This window comes from Acomys minous, assembly GCF_964271855.1.
Source record: "Acomys minous genome assembly, chromosome: 9".
NCBI classification, from domain to species: Eukaryota; Metazoa; Chordata; class Mammalia; order Rodentia; family Muridae; genus Acomys; species Acomys minous.
The window spans coordinates 59,860,009-59,884,108 of NC_140490.1; the positions used below are offsets into that span (position 1 = coordinate 59,860,009).

Below are 24,100 nucleotides of genomic sequence, written 5' to 3' on the forward strand. Positions count from 1 at the left end.
ATAGATACAAGCAAAACATTCATGCACATAAGTAAACCTTTAAGCACAGAACCTGCACAGGTTCAAACCAGACAAAATCTCTACACTAGCTGGGGATGTGGGCAAAGTCCCACCCCTAACCAAGAAGCTTTTTGTAATTGATGCCTGCCGGAAAAGGAAAAATAAGTTTTCATGGAGTACCATGGGGTATATCACATTCCACAGCAGACCAAGCCCAGAAGTAGTTGGACAACCTGAAACAGACTACACTTTTTATTTTAGTGGGCTTTTTGCTATGTTTTTGTCTTGATATTTCATGTCTTACTAGATTTTGTTTTTCCTTTTCTTTTAGCCTACTATTCAATTAAATCATAATAACCCCCAAGTCAAAAGAAAAAAAAAAAAGAAATAAAAATTTAGCACTAACACATTAGTGGTGAATGGGCTCATCTTTCCTGTGTGTGTGTGTGTGGGGGGGGGAGGAAACAATCAAGTTAAATAAAACAACAAAGAAATCCATCTCCATGTTCAAAGAAGTATACAATGAAGGTTGGAAGTACCAAGAGATTTTTAGAGAAACATTAAAGAAAGGAAAAATGAGTGAATAATAACCAGGCAGAACTAATACAGTGCAACCAGCTGGTTTTGACATATATGATCTAGTTGTGTGAAACTGGAGACACTTATTGGTGGGCAATGGATACAGGACCACCTTCTCTGCACATGCTTTAGGTCTCACTGTGTTGCTTGTTAGCTGTATGTACTCAGAGAACAAAATGCTACTCTTGGAAGTACCATGGGGGTGTGCAGTCGATGGGTTCCTCCTTCCAGATGGTCTTCAGCCGCTGGGCCCATGATGCCAGCATCACTTTCCTTTCTTCTTCTGATGAATAATCAAGACCAAAACTGATCTGCGGGGCAAGGACTTTAAATCCACAGAAGTGCAGTGTACCATGCTGAAGCCAGAAAGGAAAGAACTGATCAGAATCACACTCTTTATGTGCATTCAGTTAAATTAGTAAGGGGGAAATGACCTGAAGAAGCCTTCAAAAAATTATGAAACACATGCTACAAAGTAACTGATAATCATCCACTTCCAGGTAGCTGCAGGGTAGAGTGCTCCATTAGCAGGGGAAGCTGGCATCTGGAATTTACAGGCAGAGCTCTACTAATGAGTCCATCACTAAACATTACAATTTTGATGGATTTGGCAAATTATGCTAAAATATAATAACTGAATAAAGTTATGTACAGAAAGGTTATTTTAGCTGTGATGTGCTATTGAAGAAACTTGTTGACTATACTGTTAAAAACAAATTTTAAGCAGTATTTGTTGTATCCTATTTATGTAAAATAGTAATAAACTAGTAATAGAAATTTTTATGAAAGGATTTATATAGGCTATTAGGAAATAAAATACAAGTAATTCTTTCTGGAGATGTAGATTAGGTGGACTTTTACATTTTTTTCTATCGTTTACCTTTCCTGCTATAGATTGTTAAAAACTGGTGTAAAGTACATATTTTTAAAACAAGATTTGAGATTAGTCAGTGACTTGTATGAGAACAGCTAGCATTCGGAGAAAGAGGCTCACAGTGGAGCACTACCTGGAATCAGCTTTCAAAAAGAGCCTCGTTTCTCCCTGGAAAATCACACTTGGTCTTCTGCACTATGCTCTTTAAAACTCACAGCCTCATCTGAGCCTTCCCTATCAGGTGGAGTTAGAGGACAAAAAGCCCACATGTGTGTGTTTTTACGTTACTTTCTCTCAGATGACATGATTTATTGGAAGTCAGCTTAAAACTCTATTATTAGGGGCTGGGGAAATGGCTCAGCAGTTAAGAGCACTCACTGGGTGTGGCAGCATGGATCTGTAACCCCCAGTGTAATGGGGGTAGGGCAAAGACAGGCAGATCCTGGGACTCACTGGCCATGCAGTCTAGCCAAATCAGCAAGCATCAGGACCAGTGAGAGAGGTAACCACAAAAAATAAGGTGGAAAGTGATCAAGTAAGATACTTGAAATTGACCTCTAGAATTCACATATACATGTATGGGCAAGTGCATCTACACACATATAAATATGCATGCACAGGCAAGTGCATCCAACAGACACATATACACATCCATAACACACATGAGAACAAAAAGAAAACTCTTACTGTTTCGGAAAGACACAATAGGATAATTTCACAAATTAGAGAGAGCTGGCAAATCAGTAAAAACTGCCAACATCTCAAGAGAACTGAGTAAGAAATGTGAAAGAAAGGGGACGATTCCTAAGTTTTATTTATTATTTTGAGACAAGAATTCCTATATCTCAGGCAGGCCTCAAACCTGTGTAGCTGAGGATGACTGCATTTCTGATCCTGCTGCCTCCACCTCCCACATGGTGATTAAGGGCATGCACTACCACATCTAGCTTATGGGGAGCTGGAGCTCAAACTCAAGGCTTTGTGTGCACTCAGCACTTGCTGCACCACAGACTCATACCTACAGCATCTTCCAGCAAGTCTCCAGGCCTTGCTGTTGCTCATCACTCATACCCAGGACCACCACAATCCCCACAAAGCAGGTTTGGTTTAATTTTGGATCAGACATTATCAAAAGTTGTATGTCTTCCCTCTCAGCCTTTAAACTGCTACCAATTTAAAAAATAAAACAAGGACAAAAAATGTTAATTATTTTCTCATCTAGTTGGGAGTCAAAATGGTATGGAGTATCAGGCTTACAAGGTGTATGTGTGTGTAAGGTGCAAGGATGGGGCGGGGGCGTTGCCCAGTGGGCCAACAAAACCGACAGGGTTCACAAGGCCTGTTTACCTGGATTGGCCACAGGAAGTACCGGAAATCTCCACTGACCCCAGATTTTGTGTACATCTCAGCCGTGCCTCCAGTGGTTAAGGAAAGGAGGGCTAATTTACCCTGCAGGCAGAGGAGAAAGTAAATACATCATGTGACTGCGAGAAGAGGGAATTGCGCTCCTGGGATGTAGTACTGAGGTGTGTGATGCCCAGAAGGGAATCTGAGGCCAGGTTCCTTCCAGGGTAGACACATGTAATCCTCCTGTGCCCCACAGGCCCATCTAAAGATGACAGCTAGTGCTCTAACAGGGAGGGGGACAGAGCAGACAGCAGAGGGACAAGTGAATATCAAACTTCCAATGTGCAAGACTTCTGGAGGACACCAGGTCTCAGCGACACCATGGGAACTGAGATACTGACTGCAGGGCTAGTGGAGAGCTAAGTGAGGCTCACACAGGATGACCGTGTAATGAAGGTCAACATCTTGGTTACCTGGCTAATCTTTTTCATATCCCTTTAATTTTTCAAACGTTTAGAACTTAAAGCCATTTGCTTAGTAGGACGTTCTCTCAGTAAGATACATACACTATGCATGGTACCTACCAGGTTTCACACTTCTCCCCTCCAATATAGGAGCTGTGTGGTTACCTCCCCGTCCAGGGTGGGCATATGGAACCCAGAAGTGTGACCTAGTATAAGACCAGCCAGACTGTCACAGAAATGGTACACTAGGACTGATAATGGTACTGTCCATGTCCTTACCTATTTCACTCTTGCCCAGTACCCACCCTGTACTTCCTATGCCTTGTTGTAGATTACTGTGGATGCCAATCCCCCACTGTCAAAAAGCTCTGTGAATTCACAAAGGATGCACTTATCCATGAAGTGTGTTATGCATTATTAACTGCTTAATGAATATTTACTTACCTAATACAAAAAGACAAAACAAAAAACAAAAAAACAAAAAAATAAAAACCAACTAGAAATACAACTTGTTAGATGCCCTCACCTTTCTCCCATTGGACAGATCTGTGGTGATCCTTACCTCCAGAGCACATACCTTGAGAAAACCGGAGTCATAAAAGCCTGGGATGTCAAAGGCAAAACCTTGGCACAGCACCCTGTCCATCCAGCCTTTTAGGATTGCTGGAACACTGAACCAGTAGAGTGGGAACTGGAGGTGGAACGAGCAGAGACAAAGTATGCCCTATCTCAGGATTCATACTTTGGTCCCACTGACCTCTCCTCCCAGGCCATCCAGTAGGCAAAGGATCAGCTCAGTGGGAACACACCAGCACAGTGGGGAGAGGGGTAGAGCTGACTATGATCCAGTTGCTGTTCCAGAGAGTCTCTCCTGATGACAGCTCCTTACACTATCCTGAGAGCAGGCAGTGAGGAAGTGTGCTGGATAGTTTTATGCCAGTGTGACACAAGCTGAAGACATCTGAGAGGAGGGATCCTAATTACGAAAATGCTTCCACAAGATCAGGCTGTAGGCACATCTGTAGGACATTTTCTTAATTAGTGATTGAGGGGGGAGGGCCCAGCTCATAGTGGGTGGTGCCATCCCTGGGCTGGTGGTCCTGGGTTCTATAAGAAAGCAGGCTGAGCAAGCCACAAGGAGCAAGCCAGTAAGCAGCACCCCTCCATGGCCTCTGCCTCAGCTCCTGCCTCCAGGTTCTCACTGTTTGAGCTTCTGTCCCGACCTCTTCAGTGATGATCTACGGATGTGGAAGTATAAGCCAAATAAACCCTTTTTTGCCCAACTTTTTTTTTGGTCATCATGTTCCATCACAGCAGTAGTAACCAAAATTAAGATAGGAAATAAAAACGGAGACTTCGGGTCAGTGAAGTCCTTGTGTGATGGAAACCTGGGAGAGCAGAGCACTCCGGAAGTGCCTCCATGGCCGTTTTTGCCCAAAAAACTCAAGCGAGCAGAGCCCTGGTATACTGTGCCCCCTCTTTCTTTTGAGTTTGATTTGGATTTCAGTCAATGTAATGACACTTTACAAGCACACATGTATATATGACTGCCCAGATTATTACAGACACATGTTAAATACACCCTGTCCGGTTCTGGCCTGAATTATCTAGTCCTCCAGAAGTCAGTCTGTTGGGCTAGTTTTTTATGTAGTAGCTTTAGATTCTTGTGATACATACACCAATCTGTTCATATCTCACCCCCGTGTGTGTGTGTGTGTGTGTGTGTGTGTGTGTGTGTGTGTGTGTCTGTATACTTTGATATGTACATAGTAACCATCAGAAGATGGAAACAAGACTGTTCTTTTAGTGGTCAGGGCATTTAATGCAGGAGTTGGCCCAAACAGCCTTGATAAACAATTGTGCAGAGAAATCTGGTTCCCAGCTAGCTGGCATGTCTGGGAGGATGAAAGCAGCAAGACTGGCATGGATTCAGATGCTTCTGGGAACAATGGATCATGAGTACATTCTTTATTTATACTGACTTAGAGAGTCAGGTTTTTAGTATCATTGGCTATAAGGATCTCTTTAGCAAAGTAGGTAAGTGTTCTAACTAGGGTTATTACTAGGAAAGGTATTTTAAGTAACTGTGCACATGTGCTAAAAACACTGGTTCCAAACATAATATTCAAGTGTTTGTTCATAGGAAGAATCTACTCATCTGAGGAAAAAACAAACCTGAAATATCACTAGATCAGCTTCTTGCACCTTCCTCTGCTCCTCAAGGATGTCACTGGTCAGAGTTTCTTTCTTGTAGGCTTCATAGGTTTCCATCCCATATCTGAAGATTTCAGGATTAGAGAGGGCACCTGGGGAGAAAGAGGCCAATTTCTCACTCATAGGTGAGTGTCCCCAGCTTGTCCCAGCCTTCCGAAAACTGCTATGTGGTCTGAGCTTAGGGGTTTTCTGTGACCTGACCAGAAGCTCAGCCTTGAGGCCAGGCTAAGGATAGAGAAGGCCAGGAGACCCACAGGATACAGTGCTTCCTATCTGCCAGGAGCTGTGTTCCTCACAGGCCACTTCTCATATCTTCCTAACAACCCATGAGATCGCTTCAATTCCCGATTTAGTGGAAAAGCTAGGTATTTAGTGCCATATGAATCCCAGGTAGCAAAAGTGGCCCTACAGGTACAGTGGCCTGTGACACCAAATGCATGGCGTCAAGACTAGTGTGTACAAACTCAACGCCTTTGAGAAGAACCTCCATGGGACGTGAGTCAGTCCTTCATATTTTTGTAACTAAAAACATTGAGCATTTCTGTGCACTCTACCCTAGAGTGTAACTACATTAGGGAAGAAGCAGAGATGTGCTGGAGATGTTATCAGATGCTTTTGGCCACCACATTACATTCAGCCCAAGTCTTTAATTTAGGTCCTCTGCACTTAGAGTATTCCTTCAGTATCCAAAGGAACTGGTTCTGACACTTCCTACACATAATAAGATTGGTGGGCGAATATAAAATGGTGTAGTATTTGCTTGCTTTTTAAATCTTATTACCTATATTTTTGACATGAAATGTGTATTAGTTTATTAGCTTAAAATGCTAATTTCTTATTCTAGTTCCTATTTTCTTAGTCCCTCTGCTGCTATTTATTAAGAGAAAACAGTACTGAATTTTGAATTTTCCCATCAAGCATTCAACTATTTTGATATATCCCCAGCCTGAACTGATGTATTTGGGGGAAAGGGGGAGGGGCGGAGAGCTGGATCAGTGGCAGAGAGCACTTGGTGCTTTTGCAGAGGATCAGGGTTTGGTTTCAGCACCCACATAAGACAGGTCAGAACCTCCTGTAACTCAAATTCTAGGACTTTTGATACCCTATTCCAGTTTCCTCGGGCACCTGCATGATTGCGCTGTACATACAGGCAAGCGAGCAAACACACATACACATAAATATAAAAAGAAAGAAAGATTGGGATTAATGTTACAGACTGCGTCTGGAGGTGTGGTCTACGAACTCCAAGTGCATAGACAGTGAACACCTTCTTTCTTGTGTCAAGGGAGGAGATGGAAACTAGGAGTATTGTTAAAACTGAAAAAAGGGAGGTGAAACTATTATTTGTAGATAGTTGTTACATGTCTGGAGAGTCCCAGAGAATCAGTGAAAGCATTATTAACAATAAGAAAGTTAGTGTAGGCTGGGTACACACCAATCAAAGTCCACATGATAGAACATCTCAATAAACCTGAGGAAGAAACAAGGAGGGGATAGGAAGGAGGGAATGCAGAGAAAATGAAAGGTCGCATCATTCTCTTGGCAAGCAGAGCAAGAAACAGCATCAAAGAAGGTGAATTCTTCCTAAGTTCATATATACACTTAATGGTACCTCAGCAAAAATATCACTGGATTTCTTTTTCATCTAGAGTGCTGACTTAAAAGACTTTATGGAAAACTAAAGTAAAAACACTAGGAAGTAACAGTGACCTAGTTTGATCCGGCATTAAATTTTATATATAGATAGTTAAGGAATAGGTACAGCTATAGACACAGACATAGACATGGTGTGTGTGTGTGTGTGTGTGTGTGTGTGTGTGTGTGTGTGTGTGTAATTCTGTGTGCTGTTTCTTAGGAAACACTTCCCAGAAGATTTGACCTCAGTGATGTTTGTTTCTTCTTAGTTACTGCTTATTTCTCAACTCTAGCTAGCCAGCATCAATTATACCAGTATGGTGGTTTGAAAAAGATTGGCCCCTATAGGCTCATATATTTGAATACTTAGTCATCAGTTGGTAGACTGGGAAAGATTAAGTGGTGTGGCCTTATGGAGAGGTCACTCTGAAACCTTAAAGGCCACACCAGATCCAATGTCTTACTCTCTGCCTGCAGAGCAGTGTGTCTCCAGTACCATGCCTGCTTGTATGCCATCATGCTTTCTGCTGCGGTGGTAATGGACTAATAACACTCTGAAACTGTGAGCAAGGCCCCAGTTAAATGCTTTTAAAAATACAAGTTGCCTTGGTCATGGTGTCTCTTTACAGCAACAGTGACTGAGACACACTCAGTAAAGGTTTCACTTAAGTGGTGCTGGTCTCTTGTTAATCATGGCTGACTCTTCAGCCCCAGTTGAGCAGAGCCACAGAATCTTAATTCAAAATAGTGAATATGCAGTGGCCTCACCAGTCTTTCAGTAGCTCTCAAACTTCCCTCTAGAACTTCACAAACCAGTCCTCCATCATTTGCATTTCTCTCAACATTCTTTTCTTCCAGGCTTTCACAGAATACCTCATCAGACTCTTCTCATGCAAAGTTTCAAAGTCCTTCCACAATCCTTCCAAAACCAGCATGGTTAGGCCTGTCACAGCAATACCCTATTCCTGCTACCAAACTCTGTCGTAGGGTAACCATTGCTGTGATGAACACCATGACCAAAGCAACGTGGGAGGAAAGAGTTAAAAGGCTTATACTTCCACATCACCATTCAGGAAGTCAGGACAGGAACTCAGACAGGGTAGAAATCTGGAGGCAGGAGCTGATACAGAGGCCACGGAGGGGTGCTGCTTACTACCTTGCTCCGCTCAGCTTTCTTATAGGACCACAGAGCCCACAATGAGCTGGCCCTTCTCCATCAATCACTAATTAGGAAAATGCCCTAGAGGTTTGCCTACAACCTGAGTTTATGGAGGCATTTTCTCAATCTAGGTTCTCGCCTCTCTAATGACTCTAGTTATGTCAAGTTCACATAAAACTAGTCAGAACACAGAAAACAAATTCCTTAAGGGCGTCTCAGGAGATCCCATGCATAACAGGCTTACAGATATGAGAGAGAAAGCTTACTTGAACATTTTCCCTTCATAAAAGTATGCCTGTGGTCAACCTGATTATATTGGCAATCCTAGGAAGCTATTTCCCCAGAATTAGCACTGTGCTTAAGCTCCCAGATACTTAGAAGCCATTGCAGCAATAATCCAAATGGATCCACCGTCCTAGAACTGCAAGCCCAAATAAGTATATCCTCAAGTTGGTTACATAGCACAGATAGCTCTAAGAAGAAATATAGAAAATGGGCTGGAGAGGTGGTTTAGTGGTTAACAGCACATAGTGCTTTTGTAGAGGACCCAGATTCAAGTTCTAGCATCCGTGTCCATAGGCTGATAGCTGTCTGTAACTCCAGCTCCAGGGTATCCAATGCTCCCTCAGGCCTCTGCAGACAACTGAGTGCATGTGTACCTACACTCACATAAACACACACATGCACACAGTTAAAAATAGAATAACCTTTCTTTTAAAAGAAACCCCAATACCTTGGGAGCAGAAGAATTGGGTTGTTGGGGGACAGGAATGACAGACACTAGCACTGTGGACTCTTTTGACCTGAAACTTGATGTCATGAGGCAACAGTTAGATATTATTGACATTTTAAAAAATTAGAAAATACAGAAAGTTTTGAGACAGATGATTTACATCTGGACTCACCTGTGATGTCGTTTCTTGTAGCCCTTGGCTCAAAGTTCATGGTGTATAAGTCAGACACAGTGACTGTGCACCCTTGCTTGCTCAGTTCCTCAACAGCCACCTTCTTCAGGGACCCATTGAAGGACATGGGTTCTTGATGTGCATAGACAATGAGCACTTTCTTACCTGTATCGGAGGAGAGACGTTTCCTTTTTGACACAACCCAGAGAAGAATAGAGTGAAACTGATGTATAGGCACACGACTGCATTGAACCAAAGAACTCAGCAACCTTTTTAATGGATGCTAAAGTAATGTTTTAGTGTTATCATAGGGCAGTGTAATGAGACTTATTAATAAAGTTAAGTAGCTTCTATTTTTAAAATGCTTGGGACCAGATATGATTTAGAATTTGGCTTTCTTAGGACTTTAAAATGTTTGTATATACTTTATAAGTCAAACACTCCAAATTTGAAAATTCAAAATTGTAAATGCTCAAGAACCCAATCTTTTTTATTTTGGAGATTTAGTAATCAGTGTGCTCAGAACTGTTACCTTGTATTTCGATAGTCAACCTTTACTCATAAATACAATGAACCAAGCAATGTTTCCTTAGAAAACACACAACTAAATTCGTTAAAAAGCCTGTTGCAAGTTGGAATAGCGTTTATCAGGTTTTAGTCTTGCTCTATAACACAGCACAACACAAAACAAAGCATAACAGGAACCAATCTCTTCTGCCTATATTGGCAGTCAACAATAATGGCACCTTTCCAACTGGTGTATTCTGATTCCATCTCCCGCATGTCCCCGGACACCTGTTAATGAAACACAATAGGACGGACCTGACTTTGGCCTCTTGAGGGAGACAGGGCCATGTGGAACCTATCTTTTAGTAGTTACACATTGAGACAAGAAGATTCTAAGAGGGCATGAAAACACTGTCTCTATCATGAACAAGCATGGGGACCTGAATTTGGATCCCAGCACCCACCAAAAGGCCAAAGGTGTTAGTATATGCCAGTAACCCTAGTACTTGGTGGTGTGGGTGGGGAAGGGGAGACAGGAGAATACTGGGAGCTCACTGGCCAGCCAGTACAGCTGAAACAATGTATTCCAGATCCCATTACAGACCCTGTATTTAAAAAATAAGGTTGAGAGGGGTGGAGGGATGGCTCAGTTGCTGCTTTTCCAGAAGACCTGGGATCAGTTCTCAGGACTCACATGGCAGCTCACAACCATCTGTAACTACAATTGCAGGAGATCTCATGCCCTCTTGTGACCTCGGTGGGTGCCAGGCATGCATGTAAGCACTCATACACATAATAAAAATAATTTTAAAAAGTCATGTGGAGAATAAATGAGGAGGACAATCTCATTGTCAATCTCTGGGCTGCTCCTGTGCCCACACAGGCCAAGTGCACCGGTATACGCATGCATACACACACACACACACACACACACACACACACACACACACACTTCCATATGTGAGCACACCTATGTGCACAGGTGTATAGAGGCCAGAAGTCTGTATTAGGTGTCTTCATCAGTGGTTTTATTTTGTGAAATAGTCTCTCACTGAACTGATTTAGTTAAACTGGCTGGCCAGAGAGCTCCAGGAATGCCTCTGCACACTGGGGTTACCGATGAGAGCTCCTGTGCCTGGTGTTGTGAGGGTGCTAGGGATCTGAGCTCAGGTGTCATGTGTGCTTGACAAGAACTTTATCGGTAATCTCTCTGGTACATTGTTAAACTCTTGGTTTGAACTTTCTAATCTAGGAGACTGAATTGGAAACACATGTTACCACGAAGCAAACAGTTTCAGGGCATTCATCCGAGTGTGAAGGTTGAATTCCACGTGCTGGATTAGATATTAAGTTTTATTTCATTTCCTAATGCTCCAGTGCTGCAAAGGAACTGTACTTTGAGGGCTTGCCAAGAAAATGAAGGTAATGAAGTACCTGCACCAGTGTTTCTCAACGAGGGGCAGTGGTACCAGTCATGGGCACGGCTTTCGAAGGTGGAGAGGTTTTTAATTGCCATAACTGGTGGCAGAAGGAGTGCTTCTGGCATCTAATGGGCACAGCCCAGAAAGTGTGCTAAATACGCTATAAGATTGCACCCCACAACTGATGGGGCCCCAAACATCAGTAATACCAAGGGTGAAAAACCCAAAGCCAGGTACAAGAGACATAATATACTCAGTAGAGTGCTTGTCTGGCATGTGCATATACATAAATACTGTAAAAGTAAAGGAAAAGCCTCAGTCTACACTACAACATGTACAAATCTACATGTTCTAAAGTGAAAGAAATTCAGTGTTATATAATACTGAGTAAAGAATGCACTGTAAAATTATGTATGTATCTCTTATTGTGCACATATATATGTGTGTGTATATATACATATATGTGTGTGTATATATGTATATATATAAAATAAGCAGACACAAAAGCAAAGCAAAGAAGCACTTGAGTTGTGGTTCAGTAATAGAACAGTGCTTCTGGTGCCTGTGACACTGGGTTTGGTCCCCAGTACTGCAGAAGGAGGGAAGAGGGATTCCAATCTTGGTCTAAAACAGAAGTCATTTCCTAAGTGCCCTCTTTTGAGAACTTTTTGTCCTAGGATAATTTCCAGACAAAGACAGGGTAGGTATGTGCCCCACTTTTTCTGGAGGAGGTTGAAATGGATAAAGTAAGTAGAAAATACAAAAGAAAATAATTACACACCGTGGCCCACATTATAAACCGAGTGGGTTCATATGTTGAACTTCTGTGTTACTTGGATTTTTAAATAACAAATTTCTAATTCCTCATAGTAAGTCAGTACCTGCCATGTTGGTGGAGATGGATTCTCTGATTTGGTGTAGTAGCCCCAAGTTTCAGGTACTGTCACTCTTCTTGGTGATTCTAACACTCTGGAAGAGAAAAGAAACTCAAGGAGGAATGGAACATGGAGCTGATGTCAGGATACCAAGTGTAGGCCTCACAGGGGCTGCTTCACAGACATCTGAACAGCAGCTTCTCAGAGGGCAGGCAACCTCTGGAGAAGTGGGATTCCTAGTGTAAACCACACACAACAGGAAACCAGAGGGGGTTTTGTTTGTTTGTTTGTTTGTTTCCTGGGAGGACTTGAAGTCTCCATGCAGGAGCTGTAGCAGGGCTCCTGAAAAAATGAGCCACAGACAAGAAATTGAGTAGCGCCTGCTCAGCCAGCCTTCTTGGATGCCAGGATTTCCTTTTAGTTAGTAAGTGAGGCTGAGAAGATGAAGGGCACTGGGGAAGTCAAAGGATGCCACTGTACACCACTGGGCCTTTCCCTCAAGTGGAAGGCATGCCTCAGTCTCCCTTCTAGTGTGGTGATTCTCAACCTTCCTAATGCTGCGACTTTTTAATACAGTCCTTCCTGTTGTGGTGACCCCAACCATAACATTATTTTTGTTGCTGCTTCACAACTGTAATTTCACTACTGTTATGAATCCTAATGTAAGTATCTGCTATACAGGTACCTGATACGAAACCCCTATGGAAGGGTCTTTTGACCTTCCAGAAGGGTCATGATGTACAGGTTGAGAAATACTGCTCTACACTCACAGGGTGGCCCAGAAGAGTAAGAAAGATGGCACATGTACACAGTGGCTATAATATAGTATGATTCTAGGGGTCTTTGGGTGGAGCTCAGTGGTGCAATATGTGCTTAGCATGTGCAAGGCCTCAGATTTAATCTCTAGCACCCTCCCCTTCAGTAAAAGACTTTGGACAAAATGTTCTCCCTAATGGGCTTCAAAGACAAGGAGGCTTGTGTCATCAGTCTCTTGGCTAGCCATCTCTAAAACAGCTTTCTGGAGGCAAGATGTGTTGGTTTGAATGAGAAATGTACCCCCATAGTCTCTAGTATTTGAACATTTGGTTCCTATTTGCGGATACTGTTTGGAAAGTTTATGGGGAGGTACAGCCTTGCTGGAGGAAGTGTATTACTGGAGACAAGATTTGAGATTATGTAACCTTGCTCCACTTCCAATTCCCTCTTTCTGCTTCCTGCTTGTGATTGAAAATGTGAACTCTCGGGTCCCTGCTCCTGTCACCATGCCTGCTGTTGGCTGCCACGCTTCCTGGCCATGACAGACTCCTGTCCCTCTGACTCCATAAGCCAAAATATACATTCTCTTCTATAAGTCACTTCTGGTCATGGTGTCTTATCACAGCAATGGAAAAGTAACAAATATACAATATTTCCTGCTATTGGCAGAAAACAAAACAAAACCTCAGATAAAAGTCAACTGTGAAAAACCAAACAGTCCAACTTAGAAATTGACAAACACTTGACCAAATGTTTCTCCAAAGTTCTACAAACGAGCTCAACAAGCACGTGAAAAGGCATATTGGCCATTAGAGAAATGTTATGGCTAAAACCAAAAAAGCAAGACTTGATGGCACAAGAAGAGACTTTCAGTGTTGGTAAAGTGTCAAATGGTGAAGGTGCTATGGAAAACAACTAAGAAGCTCCTCAAAAATCACACCAGAAACCACTATGTTCTTTTGCAGTTTCTCTTCTGATTATCTGCTCAAGAGTCAAAAGTAGAATCTGAACAGGGGTTGGGTGTAGTCCGATATGCCAGTAATCCTGGGTCAGGAGTTCAAGGACATCCTCGACTACTTACCATTTAGGATATTCTAAGGCATATGATTTTGAGACAGACCCATTCATTTACCCATGTAACGGATAAATGTTGAGACTAGGGGAAAGCTAGGTGGTGGTGGCACATTCCTTTAATCCCAGCACTCTTGTGTGTGTGGGGGGGGGGGCAGGGGGGACAGAGGCAGTGGATTTCTGTGGGTTGGAGGCCAGCCTTATCTATAAAGTGAGTCCAGGACAGTCAGGGTTCTTATTAGGAAGAGAAACCATAGGGAAGGATTAGAAAGGGAGGTCAAAGTTCCCCCACCTTGGTTAATTCAGAGCAGATCAAAAGCATCACCTGGCAGAGCACTAATCAGACGACTTTCTCATATCTCCGGCACTAAACATTATGTAGACACCACAAGTCCACATTTCCTCTGCCTGTTCCATTACAGAAGGGGACAGTGAGTAAATGGTGATACTGAGCCAGCCATGAAAAAACCTGAAGCAAGAGATAAGTCGGGGAGAGCAAGTAGGCAGGCAGTCAAGTAAGGACCCAGTGGGAACTGATCTGGAGAGTTCAAGAAACAACAAGAAAGGCTAGCTAGCTGGGCTCTGGTGTGACGTGAGTGGCTGGTGGTGCAGCCAAGGAGCGTGGTGGGGGAATGACTGAGTAAATAGGGCAGGGTGAGGATTTTATTCTAAGAATAACAGAAGATCTCAGGCAGAGAGCCCCAAGGCTGCATCCACCTTTTCAAAGGTCCCCAGGGCTTCCCCAAGTGAGGGCCAGAGCCACCTTAGTTGGGACATTCACTACAGTGCCTGTGGGTACACTATACACTCTTGAGCCTCCCCACCCTTGCCTTACCCTAGCTGTACTGCTCAACCGAGTTACATCTTTACAGTAAAAGGAAGGGGGTGGTTGGTGCATCAGAGTTGAATTTCCTCTTACTCAACTTCACAGAGTAAGGAATGGGAACACAGAGAAAGTCTCTTGATACAGGCTCTTCACCCTCAGATGCAAACATGCATTAATAACTCTCCTTAGATGAAACTGCAAGTTACCCAGGTTTTTTTTTTCTTTGCTGTTGTTGTTGCTTTGTTTTTGGTGGGTGGGGGCTATGGCTGCTTTGTTTTTGGTGGGTGGGGGCTGTGGCTGCTAACCCACAAGCCACGCAAAACAAGCTCTGATATTTACAGATAAGCATAATTTTACTTTAACATCCAACAGCTCTTTTAATATTTTCAGTGTGTCATTTTCCATGCCTCTTTCTACACTGGCAGGATCTAAGGTGGTCATCCTAACAGCTAACATGTTGTCCTGTAGAGATATCATCGCCTGCCTGCTCTCTGTGCTGGTTTAGCTTGTCTTTCCCCCAAACACCCGCATGTTTTGCTCTACTAGAGGCGTCTAAAGTCCACACAAGGTCAGCCTTCTGTATCTTTCTGGCTGAGATTTCCAGGGATTAGAGGTTACTACAACTGATAATTTCACATTAAGATTATAGAAGCTGGTATTTCACTTGAGCCAGAGTCCTTGAAAGCAGCATGAACCGCTGTTGCTTAAGGTGCCAGGTGCTTAAGGTGCTGTACAAACTCTGCTCTGGGCTCCACTTTGACTTTTATCCTTTGGTAAAAAACATAAATTAAGAGACCCCTTAGCTGCTCTTTATTCAGAAGCTGGTTGCCGAGATGCAGCACCCTTCCTTTAAAGCAGGACCTGGGCCTAAGGTGGTAACTCCTGCTGTTCAAGGGGCGGCGGACACGGTCTAATTAGCTAGCTAAAAACCAGAAGGGACCTCTTCCATCCTTCATTTCCCCCAATCCCCAAGACCGCTTGCTTGCCGGAAGGACGTGCACTCCGCGGGGAAGCAGTGACCAGATTCTCACCTCTGCCTCAGGGAAGGAGTAACACACACGGCAGCACCGCCAGATTCCGGGGGATAGAAGCCTAAAGCGTGTCTGCGGGAATTGCGGCTGCGCACTGGGGCCCCGCCCCTCACCCTACTCTCACTCTGACCTCTGGCTGCCTGTGGGCGACAACCCGCCTACTCCATCTCTGGTCTGTCACTGGCTGTTGGACTTCAGTTCCCCCACCCCCTCAAGTCTCCTTGTCGGGTTCGGCCAGCGCTGGGTTCCAGAGATTGTGGGCAGAACCAGTTTAGCTCCGTGCTGAAGGAAGCCTACGCCAGGAGAAGGGTAGAGGCACCCTCCTGCCTTGTACCTTACCCCACACAGGCACTGCATCTATCTGGGGAAAGCAGAACAAAATGCCCACAGTGTACCACAAAGCAATAAAAAGGAAATGAGTTGTGAATACGCCCTGCTCCAGTCCTTGGCGAATTTCCCAGAATAAGAGCAGCCAATGCAAAAAGATTATGTACTTGATGATTCTGTTTTCCGAAAGAAAACATTACAGCAAGAGGGAATCAGAATAGTGGTTGCCAAGATTTAGGAGGGGAAATGGCTGTAACTGTGAAAACAATGTTTATGTTGGGGAGGGCACATTCTTTGTCTGCCCTATTTGTCACTCCATGATAAGACACCTTTGCCAGATGTCATCCCTGGGGGAAACGGTGAAAAGGAAATAGGTAAAAATAAAAGTTAATTAAAACTAAATGTTGCAAGGCCAGGGACCTCCCTTAGAAGGTGGAAAGTCTTGGAACCAGTGCTGCAGTTGGAGAAGCTGGGGAAAGGAGTAGGTGGGCACTTTAGGTTGTGTGTGTGTGTATGTGTGTATTTGTGTGTGTGTGTGTATGTGTGTGTGTGTGTGTGTGTGTGTGTGTGTGTGTGTGTGTGTTGGCTTTCTGGCTTCTTACAGTGACATCTTACTAATTCGAGGAGTGGTGGTGTGGCTGATCTCTCTTTCCTTGTATCCAGAGGTAGAATATGGCATTTTTACTGCACTCCCCAGCAGGGCTGTCTGTGAACCCTGACCTGAAGATAGTCTTCATTTTGTAGTAGAGCTGCAGGTGTAGATGCCTCAGCACCTGTGTGTTCATGCATGACTGGAGTACAGCAGCATCTGTGACAAGAGATCAACAGACAAACGCTAGGCAAGCTGCTGTCCACTGGGGACTAGACGCTGGGTGGTATTCTCTGGTGTTTATAATGGTGTAAGTTGAGCAGAGGTTGAACAGTAGGACAGTTCACAATGAACACAGAGCAACAGAGATTTGCTGCTGATGTGATTGTTCCAGTTACAGCAAACTAATAAGACTGCTAAAAACTATAGGCTGAGTTCCAGGTACAGCTCATACCCTCAAGATGAGATAAAATAGCTCTGAAAACAAGCACTGCTTCCAGGGATTTCCAGTTTATCACTTGTGTCTCTTTAATGTTGAAGAAATGTACAGATAGAATTAGGCAAGGAGGCAGGAAGCCTGTCAGAGCCTTCCTTAAGTCCTCACTTCTCATATTTTATTAAATATTAAAATGGAACACTGCAGTTACTTTAAAAGATGACCACTAGTTAAGGTGCCTTCTACAAAGGTGTTAGGCTTTATTTAATCTTTCTTTCCCTTCTGCTAAAAGTGTTTCTTTTTCTTTGAGAGCTAGACATTTCCTAATAAAAATAATTGTGTGTATTATGTGTAAAATTAAGTGGCTTTAGTTACATTCACAATCTTTAGTTACTACTATTACCAATTTCCAAAACATTTGCACAATTCCAAACAAAAGCTCCTTTTCCATTCCACAGTTTGGACTGCAAATGCCCCCCAGAGGTCCACGTGCCAAGGGCTTGTTATCCAGGCCATTTCATATCACTTCTGGAAGGTGGTGGAAGCTGTCAGAGGGGCTTATGGAAAGCAGTTGCCTCACTGGGGATATACCACTGAAGGGATGTGGGGTCCCTGGCACTCTCTCCTCCCTCTTTGGGTCCATGTCTCTAGAAGGTGAATCAGGCTCCTCTCCTTGCACTCTCTGCCAAGATAATTAAGTTTTGCACAGGCCAGAAAGCAACAGAGCTAGCTAGTCTTGAGCTCAAACCTCTCAAACCACGAGCCAAATGAACCTCTTTCTACCTTAATGTCTAGTCATCTCAGATGTTTGTCTTATACCATTAAATAATAACTCCCCATTTTCCTTCCTCTAGTCCTCTTAGTGTTTCATTTCTGTGATTGATACCCTGATGAAAAATCAACTTAGGGGAGAAAGGGCTTATTTTAGCTCCTAATCTGGGTTACAGTACATAATAGTAGGGAAGTCAAGGCAACAGAAATTAGACCAGCTAGTCACAGTATATCAGAGTCAAGAACAGAGTGAGAGAGGGGGGGGGAGGGGGAGGGGGGAGGGGGAGGAGGAGAGGGAGAGGGAGAGAGAGCGGAGCGTGCTTACATATACTGCATATCTAGTTCTATCTGTACTTCTAAAGTTCCAGGTCCAAAGCCAGGGAACAGTGCTGCCCACATTTAGGCTGGGTTTATCCACATTAATTAAGGCAATCAAGACAGTCTCCCATAGGCATGCCCATAGACCAATCTGATCTAGACAGTTCCTTATTGGGGCTGTTTGTCTACTCAAATGATTGTATCAAGTCGGTAATTAAAACCAAGCAACACATGTGGTAATTTCCAGTCTACTTTCTGGTTCCAGTGTCTTATATAGTCTCTTTCATGTACGGGTGGTATTGTCACTTGCCTTATTTACCTTGAAAATCTGGTTAACAAAATTCATTCATGATGTTGGGAATACCAGAACTTCATTCTTTTCTATAGATGAATATATGTATGTGTATGTGTGTGTGTATATATATATATATATATATATATATATATATATATGATTTTGTTTATCCATTCATATGTTGATAGGTTGTTAGACAAGACACTTAATTATTTTGAATAATTTTGTGTTGACTACTGATGTATGCTTACCTTCTGAGTTCCTGTATCAGTCCTCTTGTGTATATACCTGCGAATGGAATCATTGAGCCATATGGCAATTCTATTTAGCCTTTTAGGAAATAGCTGGTGGCAACAACATTTCACATTTCCACCCTTATTTAGTTAAGCAGTGTTTATAGTCTTAAAGATATTTTTTATTATGTACATGTATGCATGCGTAAGTTTATGTGCACCATGTATATGCAGGTACCTGCAGTCAATTAAAAGATACCTTTGAACAGATCTGTGGGAACCTTTCCAGTAAGAATTAACTGAGGGGGAGAAGACTCCCTGAGATTGGGTGGCACTTTCCACAGCATCCCAGAAATAAAGGGGTCAAAGGAAAAGACAGTGGTGCTTGATTGAGTGCATTTATCCCTTTATTGTTGCTGCCGCCGCCACCTTCCATGACACCCAAAGGTTCTCCAGGGTTCTCTGAGAGGCCTTCAATGTCCTATTGAGACTGTTGAGGAACTAGCCTCATGGACTGAATAGCTACTAGGTTCTCAGTGTTTTCAATGTGTAGACAACAATTGTTGGATTAGTTAGGCCTTATTGTATAAGCCAATTAAATATATCCCATTATAACTATTGGTTCTGTTCCTCTGGAAAACCCTTCCCAGTGAACTGGACCTCATTGTTCCTATTCCTAGGAGCCACAAAGAATGCTTCCTCTGCTTTGCACTATTGCTCATCTCTTTAATTGATCTGTTGAGAATGAATGGCTGGGCCTAACTTGTTAGGACTCCTAGGCCCAAGCTTTGACCCTGAGAACTCCAGTAACAGGAGCTGAGCATTTGACTGACAAAGGTTGTACCCAACACCCTCCCCTCCCAGACTTCCTGATCCAAGAGACCTGCAGATAGCCAGTATTTTGCTTTTTCGAAGAGAATGACCCATCTCTCTCACTTCAGTTTTGTTTATAAAGTTTCCCCTTAAAGTCAGATTAAGACATGCCTCAGGAGTCAGTGTGCTAAGTTCAAGACTTAGGTCTTGCAACCATTGAGCTCCTCCCCCTTACCCAGATACACTCTGTCCATCACATTCTCTTGGAAACTTGATACAGGGAACTCAGAGAAAAATAAGACTTGTGCCCCTTTCCCGAGGAAGGCATCCTTTCCTTCACCAGGTGGCACCAGTTGGTACATGTCCTATGTCTGAAATGTCCCAAACAATCCTAGGGTGATTTAGCCATGATTCTTCAGTCTTCATTTGGCAAGCCATTCCAATGGCATCACCTGGCTGTTGACTTGACCTGGCAGAAGATTTATATCACCCTAGCTGCCTGCTGCTTCCATGGCTGGCCTTCAGTGTGACCCTGGCCAGCTCCACTGTCTAGCCTGACATGGAGCCCTGTTGGTCTTGCCATGGTACTTGCATAAAGAAATTATCAGGACTCAAGCTATACTATAGAGCAACAGTAATTAAAACAGCATGGTACTGGCACAGCAATAGGCTGGTTGATCAGTGGAATAGAATGAAAGACCCAGAAATGCATCCACACAACATATGGTCACTTGATTTTTGATAAACAAGCCAACTATATTCAATGGAAAAAGGATAGCATCTTCAACAAATGGTGCTGGTCTAACTGGATGTCTACATGTAGTAAAATGCAATTGGACCCATATTTGGCACCATGCACAAAACTCAAATCCACATGGATCAAAGACCTCAACATAAAACCAGAGACACTAAATTGGTTAGAAGAAAAAGTGGGGAAGAGCCTGGAACACATTGGCACAGGGCACAACTTCCTGAACAGAACATCAACAGCCCAGGCCTTAATATCAACAATCAATAAATGGGACCTCATGAGGCTGAAAAGCTTCTGTAAGGCAGAAGACACTGTCAACAGAACAAAGCGACAGCCCATTGACTGGGAAAAGATCTTCACCAACCCTACATCTGACAAAGGTTTAGTATCCAAATATATAAAGAACTCAAGAAACTAAACAGAGAATTCTCAACAGAAGAATATCAAATGGCTGAGAAACACTTAAAGAAATGCTCCACATCTTTAGTTATCAGAGAAATGCAAATCAAAACTCTGAGATTCCATCTTACACCCATCAGAATGGCTAAGATAAAAAACTCAAGTGACACCACATGCTGGTGACGATGTGGAGAAAAGGGAACACTCCTTCATTGCTGGTGGGAATGCAAACTTGTACAACCACTTTGGAAATCTATCTGGCACTATCTCAGAAAACTGGGAATAGGGCTTCCTCAAGACCCAACTATTCCACTCCTTGGAGTATACTCAGAACATGCTCCACCACATAACAAAAACATATGCTCAACCATGTTCATAGTGGCCTTATTAATAATAACCAGAACCTGGAAACAACCTAATTGTCCCTCAGTCGATGAATGGATAAAGAAGCTGTGGTATATTTACACTATGGAATACTACTCAGCTGTTAAAAACAAGGACATCCTGAAATTTGTTGACAAATGGATGGAACTAGAAATGATCATACTGAGTGAGGTAACCCAGAAGCAGAGAGACTCACATGGTATATACTCACTTATAATTGGGCACTAGCCCTAGAGGCATGTCCCATGAAAGCCTTCATTTACCAGGAAATTGGGAAAGATGTGAGAACATCCTAATGGAACTCTAGGTGAGAGAAGTATGGGAGGATGGGGAAATAGAAGGATCCAGAGGGTCCTAGAAACCTACAAGAAGACCACTAGGACAGGCGGATCTGGACCCAGGGGTTCTGCTCAAACTACTGTACCAACCAAGGACAATACATGCAGTAAACATCAAACTCCTACCCAGATCTAGCCAATGGACAGAACATTCTCCACAGTTGAGTGGAGAGCAGGGACTGACTCTGACACAAACTATAGTGCCCCATATTTGACCACTTCCCCTTGGTGGGGAGGCCTGGTGGCACTCAGAGAAAGGATAAGCAGGCTACCAAGATGAGACTTGATAGTCTATGACTATATAGTGGGGGAGGAAGTCCCCCTTGGTCACAGACATACGGCAAGGGAATAGGGTGAAAGTGGGAGGGAGGGAGGAGCAGGAGGACACAAGGGAGGGGATAACAATTGAGATGTAATCTGATTAAATTAATTAAAGGAAAAAAAAAAGAAATGATCAGGAGGTCCAACCAAAACTATGTAGTGGTCTGTCTGCTGGATGGAATGAAAAGGGCCATTATAAAACTTGTTAATTTTAATAAGTTAAGTCACAGGAGAGAACACCAATTCTGAAAACTCTGGTCTCTTTCAATCTAGGCTAGCTGAAGCCACATCCAAGTATACATATCTGGATCCTGAGAGTCTGAGGGTCCAAAGCCATTCTTGGCTGTAGGTTTTGTAAGCCAAGCCCTTCCAAATACTGGGCAGAAACTTCAAAAACTAGACCAAGAGCCCTAGAATCCTTTGACTCCTTTACTAAATGTATACTTCAAGGTCTTTGGTGACCAGGTGACCTCAAGAGCCAGAAGGACCAAACTGGTAGAGAAGGACAGAAACAAAAGACAAACCCAGTTCATAGCTGACTTTCTATCTCAGGAAATGCTAGAGCTCCATCTAGTGGTTATTCGTACTAAGGCCAGGCTGTTGGCTTTTCTTTCCCACCTATTAAATATACAAATGCAGAAGCTGATAAGAAAACAAGAGGCAGGGTTTTCCTTCACGTCTCCGCCACTGCAGACAAGGAAAAGGTACTCACATAACAATTATGTCATAAGGTTTATTTTTATTTTTTATTTCTTGTCTTTTTGAGACAAGATTTCTTTGGTACTAGCTCTGTGGATCAGGACTGCTGAGATTCAAGATGTGCATCACCACCAGTCAGCTTTATAAGAGTCTTTAAAAATTAACAAGTGTATCCGAGCATGGTGGCACATGCCTTAAATCCCAGCACTCTGGAGGAAAATGAAGGCTGATATATGAATTTGAAGCTAGCCTGATCTACAACATATGTTCCAAGACAGCCAAGACTACAGAAAGAAACTCTGTCTCAAAAATAAAATCAACAAACAGGCCCAAGATTTTCAACCCTGAGCCCTCCCCACAAAATGAACATATGTAAAAAAAATAGAAACTTTATTTTTCAAACTGTTTTTTTAATGTAAGTAAAATAAGGGGCAACTGTATTTGGGGGATCCAGTGTATCAACAGCTGCTTCAGTGATAGTATAATTGTGATCCTGAGAGAGTTCGTGTGTCATTCGCAAACACATGCAGCTGGGGGTGGTAGCCCATGCCTTTAATGCTTGCACTGGGGAGGCAGAGGAAGGCCAGTCTCCATGAGTTCGAGGATAGTTTGGTCCACAGAGTGAGTCCCATGCTTGCTCACAAATGTAAAAGCTGCCAACAGGTGATGCCATGAATAGATCCTGAATGGGAAATGAGGGATAGCTTATCTTGGAAAGACAGGATTTAGAAAAGCTGAGTAAAGAGACCTAACAAAGATTTTTTTCTTAGGATAAATGTCAGATTGCATCCTTGTGTGTTCTGCTTGAAAATTGGTTTGTAGCATATTTATTTGGGCTGAAAATGGAGTTGCAAATATATTAAAATATTGATTATTTTCCTGGAAATCTTGAAATCTGTTTTCAAATTCTCTTTCCAGATTGAAAAACTGGGCTACATATTTTCAGTTTTCACAGGGCTGTGTTTAGCCAACACGTTGAAATACGTACAATTGTTCACCTAAATTCGAGCTTGCCATGATCTCAACTTTATTTGGAGCAATGCTCTGATCTGAAACTTAATAACAGATAAACTGATTTTCACCTTAAAGGTGCATATTTAACTCATCTAAATGAGTAGTTGAACCTTCCAAAAAGCCTAAACCTGTAAGCCAGTATTTTAGATTTATTTTATCATATGTGTATGGGTATTTTGCCTACACGTGTGTACGCGTAGCATGTGCATGCTTGGTGCCTAAGGAAGTCAGAAAAGCATGCCAAATTCCCTGGGATGGGAATTAAAGACAGCTGTGAACTGCCAGGCGGGCACTGGGAATCAAACCCAAGCAGGCCCTCTTCAAGAACAGCAAGCATTCTTAACTGCTGAATCATCTCTCTAGCTCCGCTTCTCAGTTTTCAATGTGGTCTTGGAAGCTGTCCTTGGCCAGTGTATATTTCTTTTCCTGGACTTATATCCCAACATGGAGAGACAAATAGGGCCCAGGCATACACAGCTGGATCCAGCTATGGGGCACCTTCAGCTGGGGAAAGGAAAAGTAGGAGAAACTGACTCTGATTTCTCAAGGCCAAGCTCAATCTCCCAAAGAAATCTCCCCATTATTTCCAATTTCTCAAGGAAAGAAGGAATAACAGTGCACAGGGATGAAGTTTTTTAGTTGGTAGAGATAAGATATGCTAGATACTGATTTACATTCAGAGTTGTAGACTCATCAAGATAGGAAAGATGCTTTTTCCAAGGTTGCAAAATACAAATAGGCAAAACAG

At 42.9% G+C, this 24,100-nt stretch overlaps 1 protein-coding gene across 3 annotated transcripts; it reads right to left on the reverse strand.

Annotated features, from left to right (window-relative positions):
- Window positions 1-221: 221 nt before the first annotated feature.
- On the reverse strand, window positions 222-15,789 carry NQO2 (N-ribosyldihydronicotinamide:quinone dehydrogenase 2). Of its 3 annotated transcripts, none has more exons than XM_084794599.1 (8): window positions 15,665-15,789; window positions 11,987-12,074; window positions 9,924-9,972; window positions 9,178-9,342; window positions 5,440-5,570; window positions 3,842-3,955; window positions 2,801-2,902; window positions 222-935 (listed from the first exon to the last, which is right to left on the reverse strand). In XM_084794599.1, the coding sequence occupies exons 3-8, from the start codon at window positions 9,958-9,960 to the stop codon at window positions 759-761; spliced, it is 726 nt and encodes a 241-aa protein (XP_084650725.1). In that variant the 5' UTR covers window positions 9,961-9,972; window positions 11,987-12,074; window positions 15,665-15,789; the 3' UTR covers window positions 222-758. The 3 variants fall into 3 exon arrangements, with proteins under 3 accessions (XP_084650725.1, XP_084650724.1, XP_084650726.1); XM_084794598.1 differs by having other exon boundaries at window positions 3,827-3,955; XM_084794600.1 differs by lacking the exon at window positions 9,924-9,972 and having other exon boundaries at window positions 3,827-3,955.
- Between the last annotated feature and the right edge of the window lie 8,311 nt (window positions 15,790-24,100).

Coding starts and splice junctions, on each gene's coding strand:
- NQO2 (XM_084794598.1), bottom strand. CDS start 9,960: ATGCGGGAGATGGAATCAGAATACACCAGTTGGAAAG. Junction 9,343..9,923: donor AGAATACACCAGTTGGAAAG/GTGCCATTATTG, acceptor CCTCCGATACAG/GTAAGAAAGTGCTCATTGTC. Junction 3,956..5,439: donor CTGATCTAGTGATATTTCAG/GTTTGTTTTTTC, acceptor TTCCACCTCCAG/TTCCCACTCTACTGGTTCAG.